The sequence below is a fragment of the Natator depressus genome, chromosome 3 (assembly GCF_965152275.1).
Source record: "Natator depressus isolate rNatDep1 chromosome 3, rNatDep2.hap1, whole genome shotgun sequence".
Classification (NCBI taxonomy): domain Eukaryota; kingdom Metazoa; phylum Chordata; order Testudines; family Cheloniidae; genus Natator; species Natator depressus.
In genome coordinates, this window is record NC_134236.1 from 68,263,602 (window position 1) to 68,286,511 (window position 22,910).

Here is a 22,910-nt window from a genome sequence, read left to right on the forward strand (position 1 = left end):
TGGGGAGTCTGGAAAGCCCTAGGTACCTCATGTTGTTCCAAGAGACATGGTACCTGGTTATGTCATTGTGATGTACTGCAAAGTGCATTGCCAGCATGTGGGTTCACCTTGGATGAAGAAACCCAAAATTGCACAGTATGGCTGAGGCAATGGGGACAAGGTCAAGCCAAGGTTGCAAAGGCTGGAGAAGGCAAATATTGTGTAACCTCTTGGGTTGGACACTTCTAATATGGGACAAACATGTTGTTATGTCGGGACAACGTTCTGCTTAGTTCCAAGAAAGGTTATCTGAATAGGGGACAAGGTAATTTTTCTAATTCCCCAGCATGAGATCCACAGTGTATCAGCTGATGCCCGTCTGATTGGTGCTGCCCTAGACTCTGTGGTACAGTTAAGCGGAGTCAGACAACCATTGCATTTAAATGTGCAGACCTGAATGAGTAGATGACCAGAACATTTGTTGACCTTAAGTCAGGAGAGTCGAAATATTCAAAGCAACATAGATACACTGGGAAATGGCCAATGGTGGGAGATAGTATATAATATTGGGGAACATCCATGGATATGCATGATATCAATGGACTTTGTAATTGTGCAAGCCATACCAGTAGTGGTGTTAATTGCATTGATTTGGAAGGTTAGGAGCTTGGTTAGGCAATTGGGAAAGAGAAGGGATGTATATGAAATACAGGCTCTGATGAAGCCTTAGAAAGGATTCTACGGCTTCAAGGTGGGGAAGCATAGTTAGGCCTGACAGAAGCCTGCTGTGGATTTAAGAGTCTGTTCTGATAACATTTAACAGTGTAAAACTGTGTATCTGTAACAAATTGCAGAGTATTCATATTTAGTATTGCACACATGTACGAAACTGTAGAGTAATCATGTTTGTGAGAACAAGAAAAGATAAAGTAAACAGAAAACTAGAGAAGACCGGTTTAAATTAACATTAAGCTTGTACTGATGGGGTAGGTGAATTAATATGGAAATGAGAGGCTAATACATATGTATAAAAAAGATAACAAAGTTATAAATAAGTTTGTGTAACAAAGGGAGGTTGAAGCCCTACTGTCTGGTGCTGGAGGCAACTGTGATGAGATCGTCCTGGTAAGTTTCCCACTTGTGAATAATTGATCACTGCTCTGAGTGTTTTGCCTTAATATTTATTAGATCCATCTGCTGAGTAAGTGAACCTCAGTCCAGCAACAGGGGGACTCCTGTCTGAAGGAGGGAGACTGGAGGGGCCCTAGCCATCTTGCTGGTCAGGATGGGAAAAGTTTTTGCCCTCTCTGTTGCTGGCCAACTGGAAGAGAAAAAAATGTGTCTGGCATGGTGGTACAGCACCTCGTGGGCACTGGCATCCAGGACAACTGCCCTGCTCGCCCAGCCCTGGAGGGAGAGACTGACTGCCTTAAGGTGAGAGACAGAGAGACTGTTTGAGTAGGGCTGGAAGTGACTTTGAGGAAGCAACTCCATAGCTGGCTCAGAAGAAGCCACGAGGAACCACAAATCCAAGGTGGAGACAGCAGAGTCTACAAACCTGGTGAAGATGCTGACAAGCAGGGCAAAGGGAGCATCTTAGGGAACTCACGGAGGGATTAGAGAACAGTCTTGCCACTTGAGCAGGGTCCCTGAGCCAGAACCCAGAGGAGAGGATAGTCCTTGGTTCCCCTACCTTTTCTTCAGACCAAGAGGGGAAGTACAGGTGTCAAGAGTGAAAGAGGCCAAGACCTAGGAGTTCCAGATAGAGATCAAGAGCTGAGATTAGAGGCGACTGGACTTTGGGTTTTCTTATTATGACCTGGCCGGAGGGATAGGCCATGGAAGTTGCGGATAGTTATGGATCCAGGAAGGTCAGAGTCAAAAAAAGCCCTGCAGCAGTGCATCAGACAATGGTGAGTGTGCACCAAAACACACCCACAAAGGGATGGGGCAAGCATGACCAGTTGGCTCTGGAAGTTTGATCAAGTAGCAAGGGGGCTAGGGTGACCAGGTGTCCAGTTTTCGACCGGAACACACAGTCAAAAAGGGATCCTCACGTCTTCTGTCAGCACCGCTAAGCAGGCTGTTGACTGTCTGGTTGGCAGTGCCGCACAGCAGGGCTGGCAGGCCCCTCCACATGTCCCCCCAGCCAGAGCCCTCACACCCCCTTTCACCCCAACCCTCTACCCCAGCCCAGAGACCCCTCCCACACTCTGAACCCCTCAGCCCTATCCTGGAGCCCCCTCCCGGACCCCAAATCCCTCATCCCCAGCCCCACATCAGAGCCCGTACCCCCAGCCGGAGCCCTTAACTCCTCTTGCATCCCCACCCACTGCCTCAGCCTGGAGCCCCTTCCCGCACTCTGAACTCCTCATTTCTGGCCCCACCCCGGAGCCCGCACCCCCAGCCAAAGCCCTCACCCCCTCTGGCACCCCAGCCCCCTGAGCAAGCCCAGTGAAAATAAGCGAGTGAGTGAGGGTGGGGAGAAAGCTTGACAGAGGGAGGGGGAGATGGCATGAGCGGGGGGGGGGGACCTCGGAGGAGGTATGGGGCAAGGGTGTTTGGTTTTGTGCATTCAGAAAGTTGGCAACCCTAAAGGGGGCCCTGTTTAAGAGTGGGGTTCTGCTCTGTGCCAGCAGGAGGCTAACTGTAGCCACACATAAGAAGGGCTTGCAGGTGAGAGGGCAGCCTGAAATGCTGATGAACCATGCACTCACAAGAAGGAGTGAGCTCAGTCTAAAGGTGGGGCTGGGAGGTGGAAGCCTCTCAGGACATCTGTTATTTTTAAAGATCTATAACTCAAATGCTTGAAGAGTAAAGAAATTCCTCTGCTGTGCCTCTACTCCTTGCTTTCCTGCCATGGTATCTCCAAGGGAGTGCAATTAGTAAATCCAGAGTGCCCACAGCCTAGGTCAAACTGAGGGAGCATGTGTAAGAGACTGGGAAACTCCCTACCCTTTTGCTTTACTTATCCCTGTGTCTCCTCCTGCTTTCTGTTTCATGTCTTCTGTCTTGCTGTCCCCTACTCCTGTAACAGTATCCCTGTCCTCATCCACTACTTACCCTTCCTTTCCTCTTTCAAATCTCTCCAAGCAATCTCTTCTCCTCATCCATAACCCCCAAACCTGCCCACCCCTGATTTGCTGCCCTGCACCTTGTCTTCTGTGTGACTTGTTCAAATGCTCTTCGGGCAGCGAACATAATTTTTTTTGTTTCTAAGGTCATGTCTACACTACAAAATTAGGTCGAATTTATTGAATTCGGTTTTGTATAAAGCATTTTTATACAGTCGATTGTGTGTGTCCCCACAAAACTGCTCTAAGTACATTTAGTCGGCGGAGTGCATCCACAGTACCGAGGCAACCGTCGACTTCCAGAGCGTTGCACTGTGGGTAGCTATCCCACAGTTCCCGCAGTCTCCGCCGCCCATTTGAATTCTGGGTAGAAATCCCAATGCCTGATGGGACAAAAACATTGTCGTGGGTGGTTCTGGGTACATATCGTCAGGCCCCCCCTTCCCTTCCTCCCTCGGTGAAAGCAACGGCAGACAATCATTTTGCGCCTTTTCTCCTGGGTTACCCGAGCAGACGCCATACCACTGCAAGCATGGAGCCTGTTCAGCTCACTGTCACTGTACATCTCCTGGGTGCTGGCAGACACGGTACTGCATTGTTACACAGCAGCTGCTCATTGCCTTTTGGCAGCAGACAGCTCAGTATGACTGGTAGCTATCATTGACGTACTCCAGGGTGCTCTTTTAACTGACCTCAATGAGGTCGGGGCACCTGGGCAAACATGGGAGTGACTCAGCCAGGTCATTACCCTTTGAAGTTTCATCTCATGGCGATTAAGTCCTGCTGCACCGTCTTTTAATGAGCAGCCAGGAGACGACGATGGCCAGCAGTCATACTACACCGTCTTCTGCTGAGCACCCAGGAGATGATGATGGCCAGCAGTCGTACTGCACAGTCTGCTGCCAGCAAGATGTATAAAGATAGATGAAGTGGATCAAAACAAGAAATAGACCAGATTTGTTTTGTATTCATTTTCTCCTCCCTCCGTCCGTGAAATCAACAGCCTGCTAAACCCAGGGTTCTGAGTTCTATCCTTGAGGGGGCCATTCTGTTTCTCTTTGATGCAAAGCCACCCCCTTTGTTGATTTTAATTCCCTGTAAGCCAACCCTGTGAGCCATGTTGTCAGTTGCCCCTCCCTCCGTCAGAGCAACGACAGACAATCGTTTCGCACCCTTTTCCCTGGATTGCCTGAGCAGACACCATAGCACAGCAAGCATAGAGCCCGTTCAGCTCACCGCAGCAGTTATGACCATTGTAAACACCTCTCGCATTATCATGCAGTTTATGCAGAACCAGCACGGTTTATGAGAAACCAGGCGAGGAGGCGACGGCAGCGCGGTGATGAGGACATGAACACAGATTTCTCTAAAACCGCGGTTCCCCAGCAATTTGGAGATCATGGTGTTACTGGGGCAGGCTCATGCCGTGGGATGCCAATTTGGGGCCCGGGAAACAAACACAGAGTGGTGGGACCACATAGTGTTGCAGGTTTGGGCTCCGAAACTTTCGCATGCGTAAGGGCACTTTCATGGAACTTTGTGACTTGCTTTCCCCTGCCCTGAAGCGCAAGAATACCAAGATGAGAGCAGCTCTCACAGTTCACAAGTGAGTGGCGATAGCCCTCTGGAAGCTTGCAACACCAGACAGCTACCGGTCAGTCAGGAATCAATTTGGAGTGGGCAAATCTACTGTGGGGATTGCTGTGATGCAAGTAGCCAACGCAATCATTGAGCTGCTGCTATCAAAGGTAATGACTCTGGGAAATGTGCAGGTCATAGTGGATGGCTTTTCTGCAATGGGATTCCCTAACTGTGGTGGAGCTATAGACGGTACCCATATCCCTATCTTGGGACCGGCCCACCAGGGCAGCCAGTACATAAACTGCAAGGGGTACTTTTCAATGGTGCTGCAAGCACTGGTGGATCACAAGGGACGTTTCACCAACATCGATGTGGGATGGCTGGGAAAGGTTCATGATGCTCGCGTCTTCAGGAACTCTGGTCTGTTAAAATGGCTGCAGGAAGGGATTTACTTCCCAGACCAGAAAATAACTGTTGGGGATGTTGAAATGCCTATAGTTATCCTTGGGGACCCAGCCTACCCCTAATGCCCTGGCTCATGAAGCCGTACACAGGCACCCTGGACAGTAGTCAGGAGCTGTTCAACTATAGGCTGAGCAAGTGCAGAATGGTGCTAGAGTGTGCATTTGGATGTTTAAAGGGTCGCTGACACAGTTTACTGACTCAGTCAGACCTCAGCAAAACCAATATTCCCATTGTTATTGCTGCTTGCTGTGTGCTCCACAATCTCTGTGAGAGTAAGGGGGCGACATTTATGGCGGGGTGGGAGGTTGATGCAAATCACCTGGCCACTGAATACACGCAGGCAGACACCAGGGCAGTTAGAAGAGCACAGTAGGAAGTGCTGCGCATCAGAGAAGCTTTGAAAACCAGTTTCATGACTGGCCAGGGTACTGTGTGACACTTCTGTTTGTTTCTCCTTGATGAAAACCCACCCCCTTGGTCACCTCTAAATTCCCTGTAAGCCTCCCGCCCTCCCCCCTTCAATCACAGCTTGCTTGCAAAGGAAATAAAGTCACTATCGTTTAAAAAACATGTATTCTTTATTAATTGATTATAAAAATAGGGAGATAACTCACAAGGTAGCCCAGGTGGGGTGTGGGAGAAGGGTAGGAGGGAAGGAAAAGGCCACTTTAAAACTTCTTGAATGACAGCCTTCTGTTGCTTGGGCTGTCCACTGGGGTGGAGCGGTTGGGTGCCCGGAGCCTCCACACCCGTTTTCTTGGGCATCTGGGTGAGGAGGCTATGGAACTTAGGGAGGAAGGAGGGCGGTTAAACAGGGGCTGCAGCAGCAGTCTGTGATCCTGCTGCCATTCATGAACCTCCACCAGACGCCAGAGCATGTCTGTTTGATCCCACAGTAGCCCCAGCATTGCCTCATGCCTCCTCTGATCTTCCTGCCGCCACCTCTCCTCACATTCATCGGCCACTTTCCTGTACTCTGCTATTGTGTCCCTCCACACAGCTCTGCCAGTGCCGGACGACTGCATGAGCTCAGAGAACATTTCATCGCGCATGCATTTTTTTCGCCGCCTTATCTGAGATAGCCTTTGGGACGGAGGAGGGAGGCTTGAAATATTTGCAGCTGCTGGAGGAAAAAAAGGGAGTGAAGTATTTAAAAAGATACATTTTACAGAACAATGGCTACACTCTTTCACGGTGAACAATACTATTCACATTACATAGCACATGTGATTTTGGTACAAGGTCACATTTTGCATCCTATATTGAGTGCCTGCAGCTTTGGTGTTATTTGAGATCACACACGCAGTGCCGGGCAACAGAATTCGGCTTGCAGGCGGCCATGGTAAGCCATAGTCTTTCGGCTTCTGCAACCTTCATAACAGCAGTGCCCTTCTCTCCCATACCAAGCAAAGCACATTGAGTTGGCCATTTAGTGCTGCAGTTTTCCTGTGAACGTGCAGCAGCAGAAACCAAACTAACCCCCCGCCCCAATTCTCTGGGATGATCGCTTTACCCCTCCCCCCACCACGTGGCTGGTATCAGGGAAGATCCCTGCTAGCCAAACGCGAACAGCTCAGTGCCAATGCCGCCCTCCCCCGTCCCACCGCGTGGCTAACTGCGGGGAGGATTTCTTTTCAGCCACAGGCAATCAGACCAGTAGGAACAGCCACCTCTGAATGTCCTCTTCATTAAATTCCCCTATTTCAGCCAGGTTACCATGAACAATATCACTCTCCTGAGGATAACACAGAGAGAGAAAGAACGGATGTTGCTTGAAAACATAAAGCAACGGATGATGCTGCCAGGCTTTGTCATGCAATGATACCAGATTACTTGCTACTAGCATGGTGTGGTAAAGTGTCCTACCATGGAGGACGGAATAAGGCTGCTCTCCCCACAAACCTTCTGCAAAGGCTTTTAGAGTACCTCCAGGAGAGCTTCACGCAGATGTCCCTGGAGGATTTCCGCTCCATCCCCAGACACGGTAACAGATTTTTCCAGTAGCTGTACTGGCCACGAATGCATCCCAAGTCCTCAGGGCTACTTAATCATTAAAAAACATTTGCTTTTATAGTGTCTATTATATTTTAAAAGGTACACTCACCAGAGGTCCCTTCTCCGGCTTGGTTGGGTTGGGAGGGTATTTCAGTCAGGGTGATAAAAAGATCCTGGCTGTCGGGGAGAACAGTGTGCTGTGTGCTCTCCTCAAGCTCGTCCTCCTCCTCCTCCTCATCTTCCTCATCCGCAAAATCCTCAGGCATGGCGGAGAGTACCCCATCATCGGAGTCCATGGACAGGGGCGGGGTAGTGGTGGCGGCCCCCCCTAGAATTACATGCAGCTCAGCATAGAAGCGGCATGTCTGGGGCTCTGTCCCGGAGCATCCGTTTGATTCTTTGGTTTTCTGGTATGCTTGTCTGAGCTCCTTAAGTTTCACATGGCACTGTGTTGCATCCCTGCTGTAGCCTCTGTCCCTCATGGCCTCGGAGATTTTTGGAAATGTTTTGGCATTTCGTCTTTTGGAACGTAGTTCTGATAGCACGGATTCCTCTCCCCATACAGCGATCGGATCCAGTACCTCCCGTTCGGTCCATGCTGGAGCTCTTTTTCGATTCTGGGACTGTATGGTTACCTGCACTGATGAGCTCGCCTGGCCAAACAGGAAATGAGATTCAAAAGTTCCCGGGGCTTTTCGTGTACACCTGGCCAGTGCATCCGAGTTCAGAGTGCTGTCCAGAGCAGTCACAATGTACACTGTGGGATAGCTCCCGGAGGCCAATACCTTCCAATTGCGTCCACACTAACCGCGATTCGAAACGGCGATGTCAATTTCAGCGCTAATCCCCTCGTTGGGGAGAAGTACAGAAATCGGTTTTAAGAGCCCTTTGTGTCGAAAAAAATGGCTTCGTTGTATGGACGGGTGCAGGGTTAATTCGATGTAATGCTGCTAAATCCGACATAAACTCATAGTGTAGACCAGGCCTAATGGTCCTGACACACATATGGAATTCATAATTTTTAAGAATTGCCCGGAGCTCTGATAAACATGCTGGGGGGCTCCTTGTAGGAATGAGTTGGGAAGACACAGTATTCGGGCCCAAATGCCACCAATCAGGTTTTCCCAAGATTGTCACTTTTTTGAGGTAGCTATATTGGGAAATCTGTAATGGTGTTCAGTACACACTGCCAGCCGTTATGGGCTCAGGACCAACCCAGACGTCCCGGATTGTTTTTTGGTACCTCAGAGGTTGTAGGCCTAAATGAGAACAAGATAATGTAGCATTCAGTGGGGGAAGGGAGAGCAGAGTCAGTTCACATCCAACTCTTCACACACATCATCCTGCCATACAGCGTTCAGCCCAGTTCCTTCTGGTGCATCAGTCTAGTCTGGACAGATTTGGTACTTCAGAAAAGAAACATGTTCAGTGCATTTATGGTTTGGCCAGGAGCTGAAGAGAGCTGGATGCCATCGTTGTAATGGGGGGTAAAACAGTGAGGGGTGAAGAAGGTTTTTCCTATATGTGATGAGAGAACAAGAAACTAGAATATACTACATTAAAAACATCTGCCACATGATGCAACAAACCTCCACCAATGAGCCCTGGAAAAGGAACCAAGGCACGAGGTTTCCCTGCCTGGGAAAAGAAACCAGGCCACAGCTGTGAAAGCGCCAAATACTCATCACTAGACCATCAGGAAGGAGCCATGTGCTTCGCTTGGCTGGCTGCTCAGACAGGTGGGCCCTTGTGAGGCGAAACACAAAAAGAAGAAAGTCTGCAGTATTGCCAGCATCAAGAGATCAAAAATCATGAGATTGGCCCCCAAAATCATGAGATTTCTAAAAAAGATTGTATTGTGTTTTTTAGGTCAGTCTCTTGACTTTTGAAATCCCCCCCCCCGCCGCCCACCCCCCAGTGTGTGCATATGACAATTAGTGTTGTCCACTCTCCCACACGTACTGGGTAAGGAGATTTTGTCCCCTGCTGCAGAAGCTCTCACCCCCACATCTGCCCATCTCCTGCCCAGCAATTAATCCTGTCCCCGAGTCTCCCATCAGTACTGTCCCCACCCAACTCCCCTCAGTTTAGCCCCTCCCTCTGTTCAGTCCCCAACCCCCATCATCACCACTCCATCAGTTCAGCCCCCTTACCCCATTGTCCCCCACTGTCCTCAGTTCACCCTCCCAGCACTCACCCCATCTGCTCAGAACCCACCACCAAAAAGTCCCCCACTCCATCAGCCCCCGCCATCCTCACTTCAGCCCCCCTGCAGCCCAGAGGCCATAGTTCAGCCCTCCCAGCCTCTGCTCCTCTTAGGGTTCTTCACCCTCCCCAGGCTTGGGGGGCTGAGTAGGGTCCCCTCTCCCACTTCCCAGGCTGGCAGGAGAGCAGCTGCCTGGGGCTGATAGTGGGAGCTGAGACACACAGGGCTGACAGCAGGAGTCCCAGCTGCCCAGGGTGACAGTGAGAGCCTCTCCTCACGGGGCTGACAGTGATTTCTAAGTAAAATTAAGCTTCACTCATAATCTCAGGATAGAACTCCCAAATGTGAGTATGTTTTTTTCAGATGCAGCTGAAAACCACCCCATGACATTTGAGAGCTTTATCATGAGTTCATGAGTGAGGCTTAATTTTACTTAGAAATTGTGTCTCTCGTGGTAAATTCGTGAGAGTTGGCACTTCTGAGCCTGCAGTCCAGCTACCACAGGGGACAGGGTGCCAGAAGAAGTATGGTGAAAGGCTAGGGAGGCCACTTGTCTGGTTTTATACCGGCACAGAAACTAGGGGGGCAGTGGCAGCACCCCCAGGTTTCACTGTGAAAAGTTTGATGGTGCTGTCAGAACGAAGCTAGCATTATTTCTAAGCTGACCATACATCCCAGTTCTTGATCAGTTGGCAAGAGCAAATGGGACAAATGCCCACTTTTGGCAAAAAGGTGAGGTGCAGAGGAACATGGGGGGAGGAGCGGCGATGCCAGCCCCACGCAGGAAGGGAGGCAGAGCTCGGGAACGAGGCAGGCAGGACTTGGGCGAGTAGCAATGCCAGCCCCGAGCAGGGACGGGGGGCTCGGATGAGTGGCTTGGGCCAGCCTAACTCCACGCGGATTTTCCTTTGGGAAATATGGTCACCCTAACTACTTCAGAGTAGCAGCCGTGTTAGTCTGTATCCGCAAAAAGAGAAGGAGTACATGTAGCACCTTGGAGACTAACAAATTTATTTGAGCATAAGCTTTCGTGAGCTACAGCTCACTTCATCGGATGCATGCTGTGGAAAATACAGTGGGGAGATTTATATACACAGAGAACATGAAACAATGGGTGTTACCATACAGACTGTAAGGAGAGTGATCAGGTAAGGTGAGCTATTACCAGCAGGAGAGCAGGGGAGGGGGGGGGAACCTTTTGTAGTGATAATCAAGGTGGGCCATTTCCAGCAGTTGACAAGAACGTGTGAGGAACAGAAGCCCTCTACACCAGCATTCCACACAAAGATGGACTACAAGCCGTCAGGAACAGTATCCCCGATAATGTCACGGCAAACCTGGTGGCTGAACTTTGTGACTTTATCCTCACCCATAACTATTTCACATTTGGGGACAATGTATACCTTCAAATCAGTGGCACTGCTGTGGGTACCCGCATGGCCCCACAGTATGCCAACATTTTTATGGCTGACTTAGAACAACGCTTCCTCAGCTCTCGTCCCCTAATGACCCATCTCTACTTGCGCTACATTGATGACATCTTCATCATCTGGACCCATGGAAAAGAAGCCCTTGAGGAATTCCACCATGATTTCAACAATTTCCATCCCACCATCAACCTCAGCCTGGACCAGACCACACAAGAGATCCACTTCCTGGACACTACGGTGCTAATACGCGATGGTCACATAAACACCACCCTATACCGGAAACCTACTGAATGCTATGCTTACCTACATGCTTCCAGCTTTCATCCAGACCACACCACACAATCCATTGTCTACAGCCAAGCTCTACGATACAACTGCATTTGCTCCAACCCCTCAGACAGAGACAAACACCTACAAGATCTCTGTCAAGTGTTCTTACAACTACAATACCCACCTGCTGAAGTGAAGAAACAGATTGACAGAGCCAGAAGAGTACCCAGAAGTTGCCTGCTACAGGACAGGCCCAACAAAGAAAATAACAGAACTAGCAATCACCTTCAGGCCCCAACTAAAACCTCTCCAACGCATCATCAAGGATCTACAACCTATCCTGAAGGACTACCCATCACTCTCACAGATCTTGGGAGACAGGCCAGTCCTTGCTTACAGACAGCCCCCCAACCTGAAGCAAATACTCTCCAGCAACCACACAACAAAACCACTAACCCAGGAACCTATCCTTGCAACAAAGCCCGTTGCCAACTGTGTCCACATATCTATTCAGGGGACGCCATCATAGGGCCTAATCACATCAGCCCACAGTATCAGAGGCTCGTTCACCTGCACATCTACCAATGTGATATATGCCATCATGTGCCAGCAATGCCCCTCTGCCATGTAGTACATTGGCCAAACTGGACAGTCTCTATGTAAAAGAATAAATGGACACAAATCAGACATCAAGAATTATAACATTCAAAAACCAGCCGGAGAACACTTCAATCTCTTTGGTCACTGGATTACAGACCTAAAAGTGGCAATTCTTCAACAAAAAAACTTCAAAAACAGACTCCAACGAGAGACTACTGAATTGGAATTAATTTGCAAACTGGATAGAATTAACTTAGGCTTGAATAAAGACTGGGAGTGGATGTGTCATTACACAAAGTAAAACTATTTCCCCATGTTTATTCCCCCCCTCGCCCCCCGCTCCCCACCACTGTTCCTCACATGTGCTTGTCAACTGCTGGAAATGGACCACCTTGATTATCACTACAAAAGGTTTTTTTCCCCCACTCTCCTGCTGGTAATAGCTCACTTTACCTGATCGCTCTCCTTATAGTGTGTATGGTAACACCCATTGTTTCATGTTCTCTATGTATATAAACCTCCCTACTGTATTTTCCACTGCATGCATCCGATGAAGTGAGCTGTAGCTCACAAAAGCTTATGCTCAAATAAATTTGTTAGTCTCTAAGGTGCCACAAGTCCTCCTTTTCTTTTTGCCTATTTCGTGATTCTTGAGAATCCCGGAGCTGTGCTGCATCTGTGTGGTATGAGTGGGAATTGCACTTTTCCACATTGCTTTTGAACACACATGATTACAGTTTTGTTAGCTGGCTTCCAGCACCCCCACTATAAAAAGTGTTCCAGGGCCTCTGTACTGGACAGTCCTCTTTTTGGCTGGTTTGTCCCCCATCCGATACTGGGACAAAACCAGATGTTTCTTTGTCTGGTACCAGATACGACAGCCATGGTTCTCAAACTGTGGGTCGGGATCCCAAAGGGGGTGGTGACCCCGTTTTAATGGGGTTGCCAGGGCTGGCTTCAGACTTTCTAGGACCCAGAGGTGAAGCTGAAGCCTGAGCCCCACCGCCCAGGGCAAAGCCTGAGGCCTTCAGCCCTGGGGGCAGGGTTCAGATTACAGTCCCCCTGCCCGGGGGAGGCAGGAGAGGAGGCTTGGCCCCCACAGCTGGGACAGCAGGGCACGGGCAGGTTCAGGCTTTGGCTCCCCCTCCCGGGGTTTTGTTGTCAGAAGGGGGTTGTGGTGCCATGAAGTTTGAGAACCCTTGCCATAGGAGATGCCATTTTGAACAGTGCACTGCTCTGCTCCCCACCCACATGACCTCAGACACGCTGCATGCAAGGTCAGAACAGTGGGGGCAAGGCGGTGCACTCTTGAAAATGATGTCCCGTGTGGCATGATCTCACGCACACCGTACATCTCAGGTCACGCTGTCAGGGAATGGGTCACGCTGGCAGGCGCAGGCCCTGCCATTCCCAGAGGTGCCGGAATGTGCAGGATTCCAGAACATGTGAGTGGTCACCCTCCAAAACAGCCACTGTACGTTCTCTGAGGGTCAAGCTCAGGACTGTTAGACGGGGAGACTGCTGTGCTACCAACTGCACTAAGGTGGCTGGCTAAGATAATGATAGACACTGCCAGCTCGAGGGTCACTGGCACCTGACAGCACAGCACCGTGCAGTGCAGGGCAAAACAAAAGAGAAGCGAGTGACATAACCCTCCTGGAGGCAGACCCAGCCCACCTGGCTACCCCTGGAGCTGCCCACTTATCCCCAGTGTTGCTGCACAGAACCGTCCCTACTCTTCCTCCAGAGGGGGTGGCAAAGGGAAAGTCTTTGCTGACCAGGAATTGAGCCCAGACCCCAGCAGGGAGTAGAGTGACCAGACAGCAAGTGTGAACAATCGGGACTGGGTGGGTAATAGGTGTTTATATAAGAAAAAAGCCCCAATATCGGCACTGTCCCTATCAAATCGGGACAGCTGGTCACCCTAGCCGGGAGAGCCCCTAACCACTAGAGCACCAGGGTCCGGACAGGCTGCTGCCTCTCTGCACAAAGCGGACACACCAGCAGACGGAAAGGCTGTGCGCGATGGCTGGAGTGGAGACCGGCCGGAGTTCACCAGGCCAAACGCCCTGTGAGCTGATGGAGGATGGAGTCTGAAAAGGGAGGCTGGGGACCAGAGAAGAAAAACACCAAGGCAGGCGCGACACCCTTGCCCGGCAAAGGAGCAGGGCACGGCCTAAGCGGGTGAGTCCCTGCGGCCCCGGCAGGCGGCTCGGGTTGATCGCTCCCGGGGGAGGCTGGGCGCAGCGGGGGACCCCGCAGCCCCGGGCAGGGCGGGCTGGCTCGTGTCATGGAGGCGGAAGGAAGACACGTGACGTGACCGCCGCCGGGGCAGGGTACGGGCCGCGCGACCCGCCCGGGCCGGGGCCCTGGTCTCCTGGCTCCGGCCGGGCTGGGCCCCCGAGCCGAGGGGCGGGGGAAAGGCGGGACCCCAGCGGCGCCGGCTGGGCGGCGCTGCCCGAGGCCGAGGGGCGGTGCCAGGCTCCGAGTGGCCGGAGGCTCCTCGGCTGCGGCGGCCTCTGCGGGGCCGGGCCGGGCTCTGCGGCGGCGCCGAGGTGAGAGCGGGGCGGGCGGCCGCGCTGCGGGGAGCCAAGGATGGGACACGCCGCCCCGGGCGCCCCCCGGCCAACTGCGCTGCGGGGATCGGCCGGGCCTGCAACAGCCCCCGCTTCCGCACAGCCCGTGACCGCCCCGACCCCTGAACCCGCCGCCTCTGTGCCAGTGTTTAGCGCATTCACCGCCTTTGCCCCAGCTCCCCCAGCACTTACCGCAGGTGCCCCCCCCCCCAAATTAAGAGCCACGCTTTTTAGCAGTGCGGGACTCTGCTCGGACCTGTTTGGGCATCCGGGACGCACCAGCAGGGCGGACACGGGCTGCCCCGCGCCGCAGGGCCCAGCCCCGGGGAGAGTATTTTCAAAAGTCCAGTGGATGTTTGCAAAATTCTTCCGGGCCCCGCCGGCCCGCTCTCGGGGGGGGGCTGGAACAATTTGTAGAGTGGGGGGTGCTGAGAGCCATTGAACCAGACTGTAAAGCCTCTGTATAATGGAAACCACTTCAAGTCAGGGGGTGCTGCAGCACTCCCCGCCCCCCTCGTCCCAGCACCTGTGCCCGCTCTCCTCTGGGGGAGGGGCCAAGGGAAATGACTAGTCAGTACAATTTATTAAAGGCCTTCTCTAGTGCGGGTGTTTCCATCCCCTTCCTCAAATTAGCGAGGTTTGGGGCAGTTCTGAATCTTGTCGTTTATGATCCTGTTCAGAAATTGCTACAAGGGTTCTCAATTCAATTGGTTTTAAAATATTCGAGCTGGGTTTAAAACAAAACACAACCCTGTGCCTCAAAGTGATGAAGAATTACCCGTTATGGGTGTGATCATACTCATCCTTACATTTGTGGTTTTGACATGGCACTAGTACCATATGGGGTACTAAGTACCTTTAGATGTCATTGAAGTCTATGGGAGCTTAGGATGTCACTCACCACCTTGCCGGATCAGGCCCATTTAAATTAATGGGACTATTCATAGTCCAAAGCTGCAAGGTCCTGAACCACAGTCAGCTCTGAGAGAGGCCAGGGACTGGCTTACACACAAAATTTAGCTCAACCTAGGTACATCACTTGGGTGTGAAAAAATTCATACCCATGAGCATCTCAGTTAAGCTAGCCTAATCCCTTCTGTACATGCGGCTATGTTGACAAAATAATTTTTCCATTAACGTAGTTACTGCTGCTCCAAGAGGTGGATTACCTACATTTACAGAAAAACCCTTTCCCTCAGTGTAGGAAGCCTCTACACTATGGCGCTATAGCAGGATAGCTACAGTGCCACGGCTGTGCTGCTGTAGCACCTGTGGTGTAGACATGGAGTTGCTTGCTGAGGATTCTGGGACCTGTGAGAACTATTTAAGCAAAATTAACTGACTTGTTTTGATCATATTTAGTGATCTCTCAGGAGTTCGAGGTGTGACATGCACTTTCAGTATGAAAACGAGACAAGGGTTTGAAACAGCCCAGGGTGGGCCCATTTGAGAGTACAGTATCCACACCGAATAAGATGATGAGTAGCATCCCATTAGGGATCAAAAAGATAATGGCCCTCAAATGAAACTCTTACAGTTAGCGGGGTAGTGTTGGGAATCACCACATGAAGGCACACCAGCGTTGGGATCGATAACAACCTATGAAACAACCAGTTATCCAAGTATGAGTGGCATAATTGTGAAGCACCAGAGGCAGTACTTGGCATGAGCAAAGGAGAACATAACGCTGGGAAAACGCTAGTCTATGAAACATGAACTATAATTCATTTTCTTCAAAAATAAGTATTTAAAAATGTCATTTATTTTTTTATTTTATCTTTAGGTAACAATTAATCAAGATGTCCTCAGCACCTGAGCCCCCAAACATTAAAAAAGAAGCACCCAAAGAGAAAGACAGTCGAATTCCAGGACTCAGGGGTGTCCGTACAACCACCCTGTTCCGAGCTGTGAATCCAGAGCTTTTCATTAAACCTGTAAGAGGCTCCTTCAGAGACAATATGTTTAAAGATGCATTTTTGAGATATGTTTTTTTTAAAAAACACATTTAAGCCACTAGTGTTATAAGTGCCACCTAAGAATATTATAACTGAAAAATAGTTTTCACATTTTCCCAGTTTGATTACTTTGCATATTTGACATCACTTTGTGTATAGTCAGTTTCTGTTTCCCCCATGTACTGTTAGACTGTTCTGGCATCTAATACTTCTGGGGGAATTCTGCACCAAAAAATCCAAAATTCTGCACCAAAAAAAAAAAATTCAAAATTCTGCACCAAAAATTCTGCATATTTTATTTGTCCAAATAATGCAATACAATCACACCAGTTTCACTTATTTTGGTAATTTGTTTAAACTACCATACAGGAAAAAAATCACAAAAACTGTTCAGCATTTCCTAAACACATGAAAGTTAAGTTACACATACTTGGTAACCAAGACCATGCATTCCAGTTATAATCCTGGATTTTCATTTAAATTACATTACTTTTATTTTGGTGTTTGGTGTTCTGTAAAGTAGGCTGTCACTTTAAATTGCTCAGACTTTCACACGTGATAGTCATACAGTTTTGCTAATCATTGTCCTGCATTTTTTTTAAATGGATAGGTAAAATAGATCCTGAGCTGTAATCTAACCCCATTGTGCCTCCCTGGCACAGGAAAAAAAGCGAGAAAGTCCATAAACCTTCCTAGCTGAGCATCCCGTTACTGTCATTTACAATAAGGCTCCTTTACACCACTCTGGCAAGGTAAAGGAGCCTTAATTGCCTCAGGGTTTGTCTATACTGGCACTTTCTCGCTCAGTGGTGTGAAAAAAAAACCCCTGAGCGCTGCAAGTTTCAGTGCTGTAAAGTGGCAGTGCTGGCAGTGCACTAGCGCTGGGAGCCGCGCCCCTCCTGGAGGTGGGGTGTTTTCAGCACTGGGAGAGCTCTCTCCCAGCACTGGTGCCGGGGCAGCTCTTTAATGTTGCCAGTGAAGATATGCCCTAAGAATGGGAACAATTAACTAACAATGGGAACGTTAGCAGCCTGCCTGTTTAGTTGTTACATTTCTGCTCTGCCTCAGGGACAGAGCCTGCTTCACACAGCCTTACGCCTCTAAGCCCAAGATGCAACAAGAGGCACAGAGTGAGTTTCTCTCACTCATTTGCAATCAGGCAGGCATCGAGTCCTCCCCCCCCCTCCCGCCCCCTTAACATCTCTCCATGGAGGCACACAAGCCTAGCCTCCCTCCTCGCCCTACGGTGATCTGCTCTCTGCTGCTGGCTGCTTCCGGGCTGCTGTAGAAGGGGCGTGTGTTCCCCACAGATTCCTTTACTCCGCCATTTTTCTGCAAGGGAGCCAAGAAATCTGCAAACAGTATGAATTCTGCACCCCACACAGGGCGCAGAATTCCCCCAGGAGTAATCTAATGAGAGGGACTCCCATGAGTCTGCAGAGTTTTATGATTTCATGCGTTAGTTACAGGGAGCCTCTCTTCATATTTAAAAGGGTAAAAAAGAGGATTTAAATATTTTTTAAAGTTTTTAAGATGAAAGGACAAATGTTTTTAAAAAGTAAGGGTTTTTTCCATTTAAGTGCCACGAACTTGAGGGACCTTTTAGATTTTAAGATCTGCTGTGGTTGCCTACTTCACCGCTCTCTCTACAGAACATTGAAACCAGTTACCACTTTTTATGGATGATTTTTAACTTAATAATTGTTTAATTATAAATAATTGTAAAGTAAATTGAAAAACTAACTATGGTGGGAAAAATAACCCAGAGATGTTTGCTTACTATTTTTAATGCCGTTTTATTAAATGATCTGATATGGGAGGGTAATGTGGCAAATTACTTCAAACATTCTTTTATATAGGATACTAACTTGGGGGTGGTGCTAGTACTGCGGAGTGTTGGTAATGCTGCTCGTGCGGCTGCTCTTGGAGCTCCAGTGTTAGCTGCATGTGCAGAGAGTGCAGCATGCTAATTCAGCAGACCTCGATGTTATTCATAAAGAAAGACCACAGGCTCAGTTTGGTGGCGAAGGTGCTCTGCCGGGTTTATTGTCAGCAAAACACAGTACTGGTGCTTTGTCCAATGGCTCATAGGGACACTAAGACGTGTGCCCGTGACAATGTACAGGCTCAGTCAGCATAACAGGATACTGTCCCCTCGGCTGATACAAAGATGCCCCTCCTATGACTTCTCCTTTTATACATTGATACAGACAAGTTACATATTACACTCCAGATATTGTTAATTCCCATCCTTACGCTTTGTATCTGCTAGTTCAAACAAAACATCCTCATCCATTATCCTGCCATCCCATCCTTATTTTATAAGGGGTCTGTGTGTTCCTGTACAATCTCTTGGGGATTTGTTTACGTTCTTATTTGAGAACTCTGTGTGTTTTTGTACAATCCTCTCTGGTCAGGAACGTACTTACTTGGTTAGCCAATACATGGTGTGTTACTATACTGCCAAGGCCTACTTTGGGTCACAGCCTTCCGTTCACACTGCTAGTTATGCCTAGGGCTCCAGCAAAGCCTACAGGTTGAATATGCCAACTAATATTTTTGTTACAATATCCATTTTTGTAACTAAGTAGGTGAAATTCTGTTTTACATCTGCATAACCCAGAGACATTGGTAAGACTGCACAAAATTAAAATGCAGAATTTGACCCATTTAATAAAAGTAGGTTTCATGACAATAATTTGTAAATCGGTTTTAGGAGAAATAAAATTATTTTGACAGGAGCACAGTGTATTGCCCCAGTAGTAAATCTAGATTGAATGTGTTGCAGAAAAGTCTTATTACCTTTAGGAACTCTGCTTCTGGCCAATCCATGAAACAATATTATGACCTGTGGAGGCTCAGAACATTGGATGTTGCCACACATGGTCTCTAGAAAGGGGAGAGGGTAGCTTTTTTTTTTAACTTCATGATTGTTTCATAGAAAGTATTTTTATCCTTGAAGAACATTATCCTCTTCCTCCTTTCTGAAAGCAAATGGCCTAGATGGTAGTCACCAATATTGTGTCAATTTGTGTCAACTGCTTGCATAGGTCTCAAAAGTGGCAGTGGTGTTATTGTCATAAAGAGATGTCAGAGAGGGCGCCTGGTCACTTGGCATGCCATGAGCAAAGAGCCTGATGTACATGATGGATCAAAAAACCAAAATAGCTGACTAAAAGTGCAAATTAATTTCTTTTGACAGAACAAACCTGTTATGGCTTTTGGACTCATAACAATTACCCTGTGTGTGGCCTACATTGGTTATTTACATGCAACGCAAGAGAATAAAAAGGACCTCTATGAAGCTGTTGACAGTGAAGGAGCCAGGTATATGCGGAGGAAGACTTCCAAGTGGGATTAAAGAAGCTGCTTAATAACAGAGAAAGAGAGAGGAGTAATTAGCAATGTAGGCATCTGAATTGTTAATGTTAAATTAGGTGTCTGCTAACTTTTCTATGCAATTCTTGGAATGATGTTTGTAAAATTTAATCCAGTTTCCATTCCATTTTACAATGCCATGCCTGTACCTACAAACTTTACAGAAGACATACAAAGTAATAAAGTGTTAAGAACAGTTGTCTGAGTTGATCATTACAGTGTGTAGATAAAATAAATAATTAAGTGTGAGCTGGAGACTATAGTGATAAGTGACTTCAGAAATTTCTGTGATAGTTTAACTCATCTTTTTATGGTCTGCTTTGGCAAGAAGGAAAGCAGTTTTAAAATTCAAGGCACATTGTCTATGGGAAATGGTAGTTTGTTTGAGCTGCAAAATCTGCATTTTTAATATTGCATTTGCAACTAAAGATATTTTTTAAAAAGACAAAACATCTAACAATTTTTTTAAAGTCCAGAAGTCTGTAAATACTGATCTAAAACAACCATTCAAAATGCTAATTTACTCTCTTATATAAATCCTTTGTTAAGACATCCTTTTCTGTTCATTTGAGTGACTGGTTTTATTTCTAAATTTGGTTTAAAAACTACATATACCTTCACTGGAAAATATGTGCCATCAATTTCTTGTTAGTCACTGGAATCAGGGTAGTCTAAAACACAGGAGATTCTAAAATGGTGAGGGTATTTTCTGTATATAAAGTGTAGTTAATCTATTTTTATATTAATAAAATTTACAAGTTCTACAGTTTCTGAAATAATTACACACACACAAAACAATTTTACAAGAATATTAAGGTAGAAAAGTCAAGCATTCACAAGTTAGGAAATGCTAGAGTTAAGGTTGCCTGTTCAACCTTAATTCAGCCTCCTTGTGTATCTGCATTATAATCCAATCTTTAATTAGGTGATCATGTACTATTTTTTCTATAGAACCCCTACCTCTTTCCATTTTCTAACTTTTGAGTGCTTGACTTTGCAACCTTAATAATTTTCTTTTAACATAGTTTTTTGTCTCATTTCCTATGTTTTTAACTAAGCCAACTGATAAAACTCTATAGAAATTCTATCATATGGTGTCATATTGACACCCGTATTAGTCATCAGCAGGGTTGGAAACTTTATAGCCACTTCACATGACTCTGCCATGTGAGCTAACGGTAGGTTGTCATCCTCTGAACAGACTCGCACTAGAGGGGAATGATATACTTACTTTTCTAGTGGGTTTCACTGATATTTGTTGACAGAAAAGGAATTGTGAAACACAAGAATTTTGTGTTTCTTTACAGGCTCTAGTGATCACACAGTCTTCTGCGCATTCCTCTTAAGAATGACCCTTTATGCACCATCCACTCCAACCTGTCCCAGTCCTGTCTCTTCCCCTCCCCTGGCTCATTGTCCCAGTCCCATTCTCACCTAGCCAGTCCCAGTCTCCACTCCTAAAACATTTTGTCCTGGTCTTGCCCCTCCAGAATCCTGTCCCAACCCCTCCCACTCCTCCCCCTGCACTCTGGCTCCTCGCTAGATCTGGCTCCTCTACCATCTCAGCTCCTTTTCCCTGTCCCTTGCCCTACTAGTTATCAGTTCCAGTCTCCTTGCCTAGCCAGTCCCAGTCTCCTCTGGCTCCTCATCTGATCTCAGTCTCTCCCTCCTAGCTCCCAGTCCTCACCTATTTCCCTCCCTGTCTCCCAAGCTCCTTGCCATCCAGTCACAGTCCCCCTTCTCAGTCTTCTTGCCCAGCCAGTCAGTCATCTCCCACATCCCAGTGCCTAGTTGTCCTATCTTCTGCCAGCCTCCAGTTCAAGTATCCCCTCTACCTCTCCATGCAGGCTCCTTATCCCAGTCTACTCCCCTTACCTGTCTTCCCCGCTCTGGATATGGTCCCCTCTGCATTTGAATCAGCAGCTTGTTCCTTCACCCTGCCTGGACCCAGCAAAAGGGTCAGCGAGAGCAAATGAATGACAAGCTCCCTGCTGTCAGTCCAGCTGCCCTGACCTGGACCTGTCACAGCCCAGAGCTGTCACAGCTGGAAAAGCCCTGCTCAGCCCTGGGTTGAAGCATGCACAGTGCAGAGAGAATCTCTGGGATATTTAGTTATGAAAATCTAAGAAGTCTCTACTGAGCATGTGGAAACTGATTTCTCAAAGACTCATATAACTTGGCCAAATGTGGGTGGATTTTCAGTGACAGCAAAGAGCATGTTCCCAACACAAAGACCATCCTCTTCCAATTCTCAAGTCCCTGCTCCAAGGCCTGGGGGCACTCCTAAAAGGTGGCTAGAATTTTTTAACATGGGCAAAACAAGATATATTTTTTCCTAGCCTTTTGTTTTATAGGACAGGATAAGAAAGAGCCTTGAGACTAACTCTTTTCATTTAATAACTATTATGTGGAATTTTAACCAGATGATTCTTTCATTCATTGAAATATATTAAGCCTACATTGTTTCAATGGCTTCAATCCTAGTGAGCAAGAACTACTATGAAGGGGTTTGTGATATATGGGAATAATGCAAGAGTGGGTCCTTACTTATTTTGTGGTGTGATGGTGGCCCTAGAAGTGAGCGGTAGTAACAGTGAAAGAAGGGGAGGGGAAGGGTTTAGAACTGAGTCAAGGAGAGGGGCGTGGTGAATGCAGCTATGAGACTATGTAGTGGAAGGTCTGGCTGCAAGGGCAGGTGTGATGTTTGTTGTTGGAGTGGGGACTAATTAGTCAAACTGATCCAAACCTATATGGATTGAAGGAGGAATGTTCAGTCTAGTTTTTCATTTTTTCAGCTCTCGGTCATACTTACCTCCTTGTAGCAATTACTTTTTAAACAACGCTTAATAATACATAGATGATATACATAAAGTGCAGAAAACAGTTTGAGTGCAAAGATGCATACAGTACATTAATGGATAGTACAGAAACATGGCTACATTCGTCAGTGTAAATATCTGATTCCTGCAAATACAGCATACGGTTACAGCAGTGATCAAAAGGGTGAACTCAAATCTCTAAAGCACAGCTTCACTTACGTGAACTGGGGATACACAAACAGCACCAATAATGTTTAGTTTTGTCCTATTTCTGTAGATTTCCTTTTCAACAGTGGTATTGAAGTTTACAAGAAAATTCCTACCTTGACAAAAATAAGCCACAATGGTTTTTTGAGTGGAGACTCTTTGCTACCCCATGCCACCCACGAGTCATTCACCTCTTTAACAGAAAATACTGTGATCCAAATATTTGAAACAGTAGCCATTGCTAAATACTTTTAAAATCCCTTTAAACTGCTTGGATTTGAGAGGAATTGTTGCCACGCCCTGAGTAATAAAAAATTTGATGAGATGCTGCTTAACACTACAACTGCTTTTGTGAGCAAATCTTGTCCTGCCTAG

General features: G+C 47.8%; 2 protein-coding genes across 4 annotated transcripts; one reads left to right on the forward strand and one right to left on the reverse strand.

Moving 5' to 3' along the window:
• Positions 1-7,186: 7,186 nt before the first annotated feature.
• Positions 7,187-9,347, reverse strand: LOC141984489 (zinc finger and SCAN domain-containing protein 29-like). Its single transcript, XM_074947566.1, has 2 exons — positions 9,312-9,347; positions 7,187-7,897 (listed from the first exon to the last, which is right to left on the reverse strand). Exons 1-2 carry the CDS (start codon positions 9,345-9,347, stop codon positions 7,187-7,189), a joined length of 747 nt encoding a protein of 248 aa, XP_074803667.1.
• A 4,112-nt stretch (positions 9,348-13,459) lies between these two features.
• On the forward strand, positions 13,460-19,726 carry SMIM8 (small integral membrane protein 8). 3 transcript variants are annotated; one of them, XM_074946872.1, is made up of 3 exons: positions 13,460-13,784; positions 15,960-16,110; positions 19,334-19,725. In XM_074946872.1, exons 2-3 carry the CDS (start codon positions 15,976-15,978, stop codon positions 19,490-19,492), a joined length of 294 nt encoding a protein of 97 aa, XP_074802973.1. In that variant the 5' UTR covers positions 13,460-13,784; positions 15,960-15,975; the 3' UTR covers positions 19,493-19,725. The 3 variants fall into 3 exon arrangements, with proteins under 3 accessions (XP_074802973.1, XP_074802974.1, XP_074802972.1); XM_074946873.1 differs by lacking the exon at positions 13,460-13,784 and adding an exon at positions 13,842-13,936 and having other exon boundaries at positions 19,334-19,726; XM_074946871.1 differs by lacking the exon at positions 13,460-13,784 and adding an exon at positions 14,042-14,155.
• Positions 19,727-22,910: the final 3,184 nt, after the last annotated feature.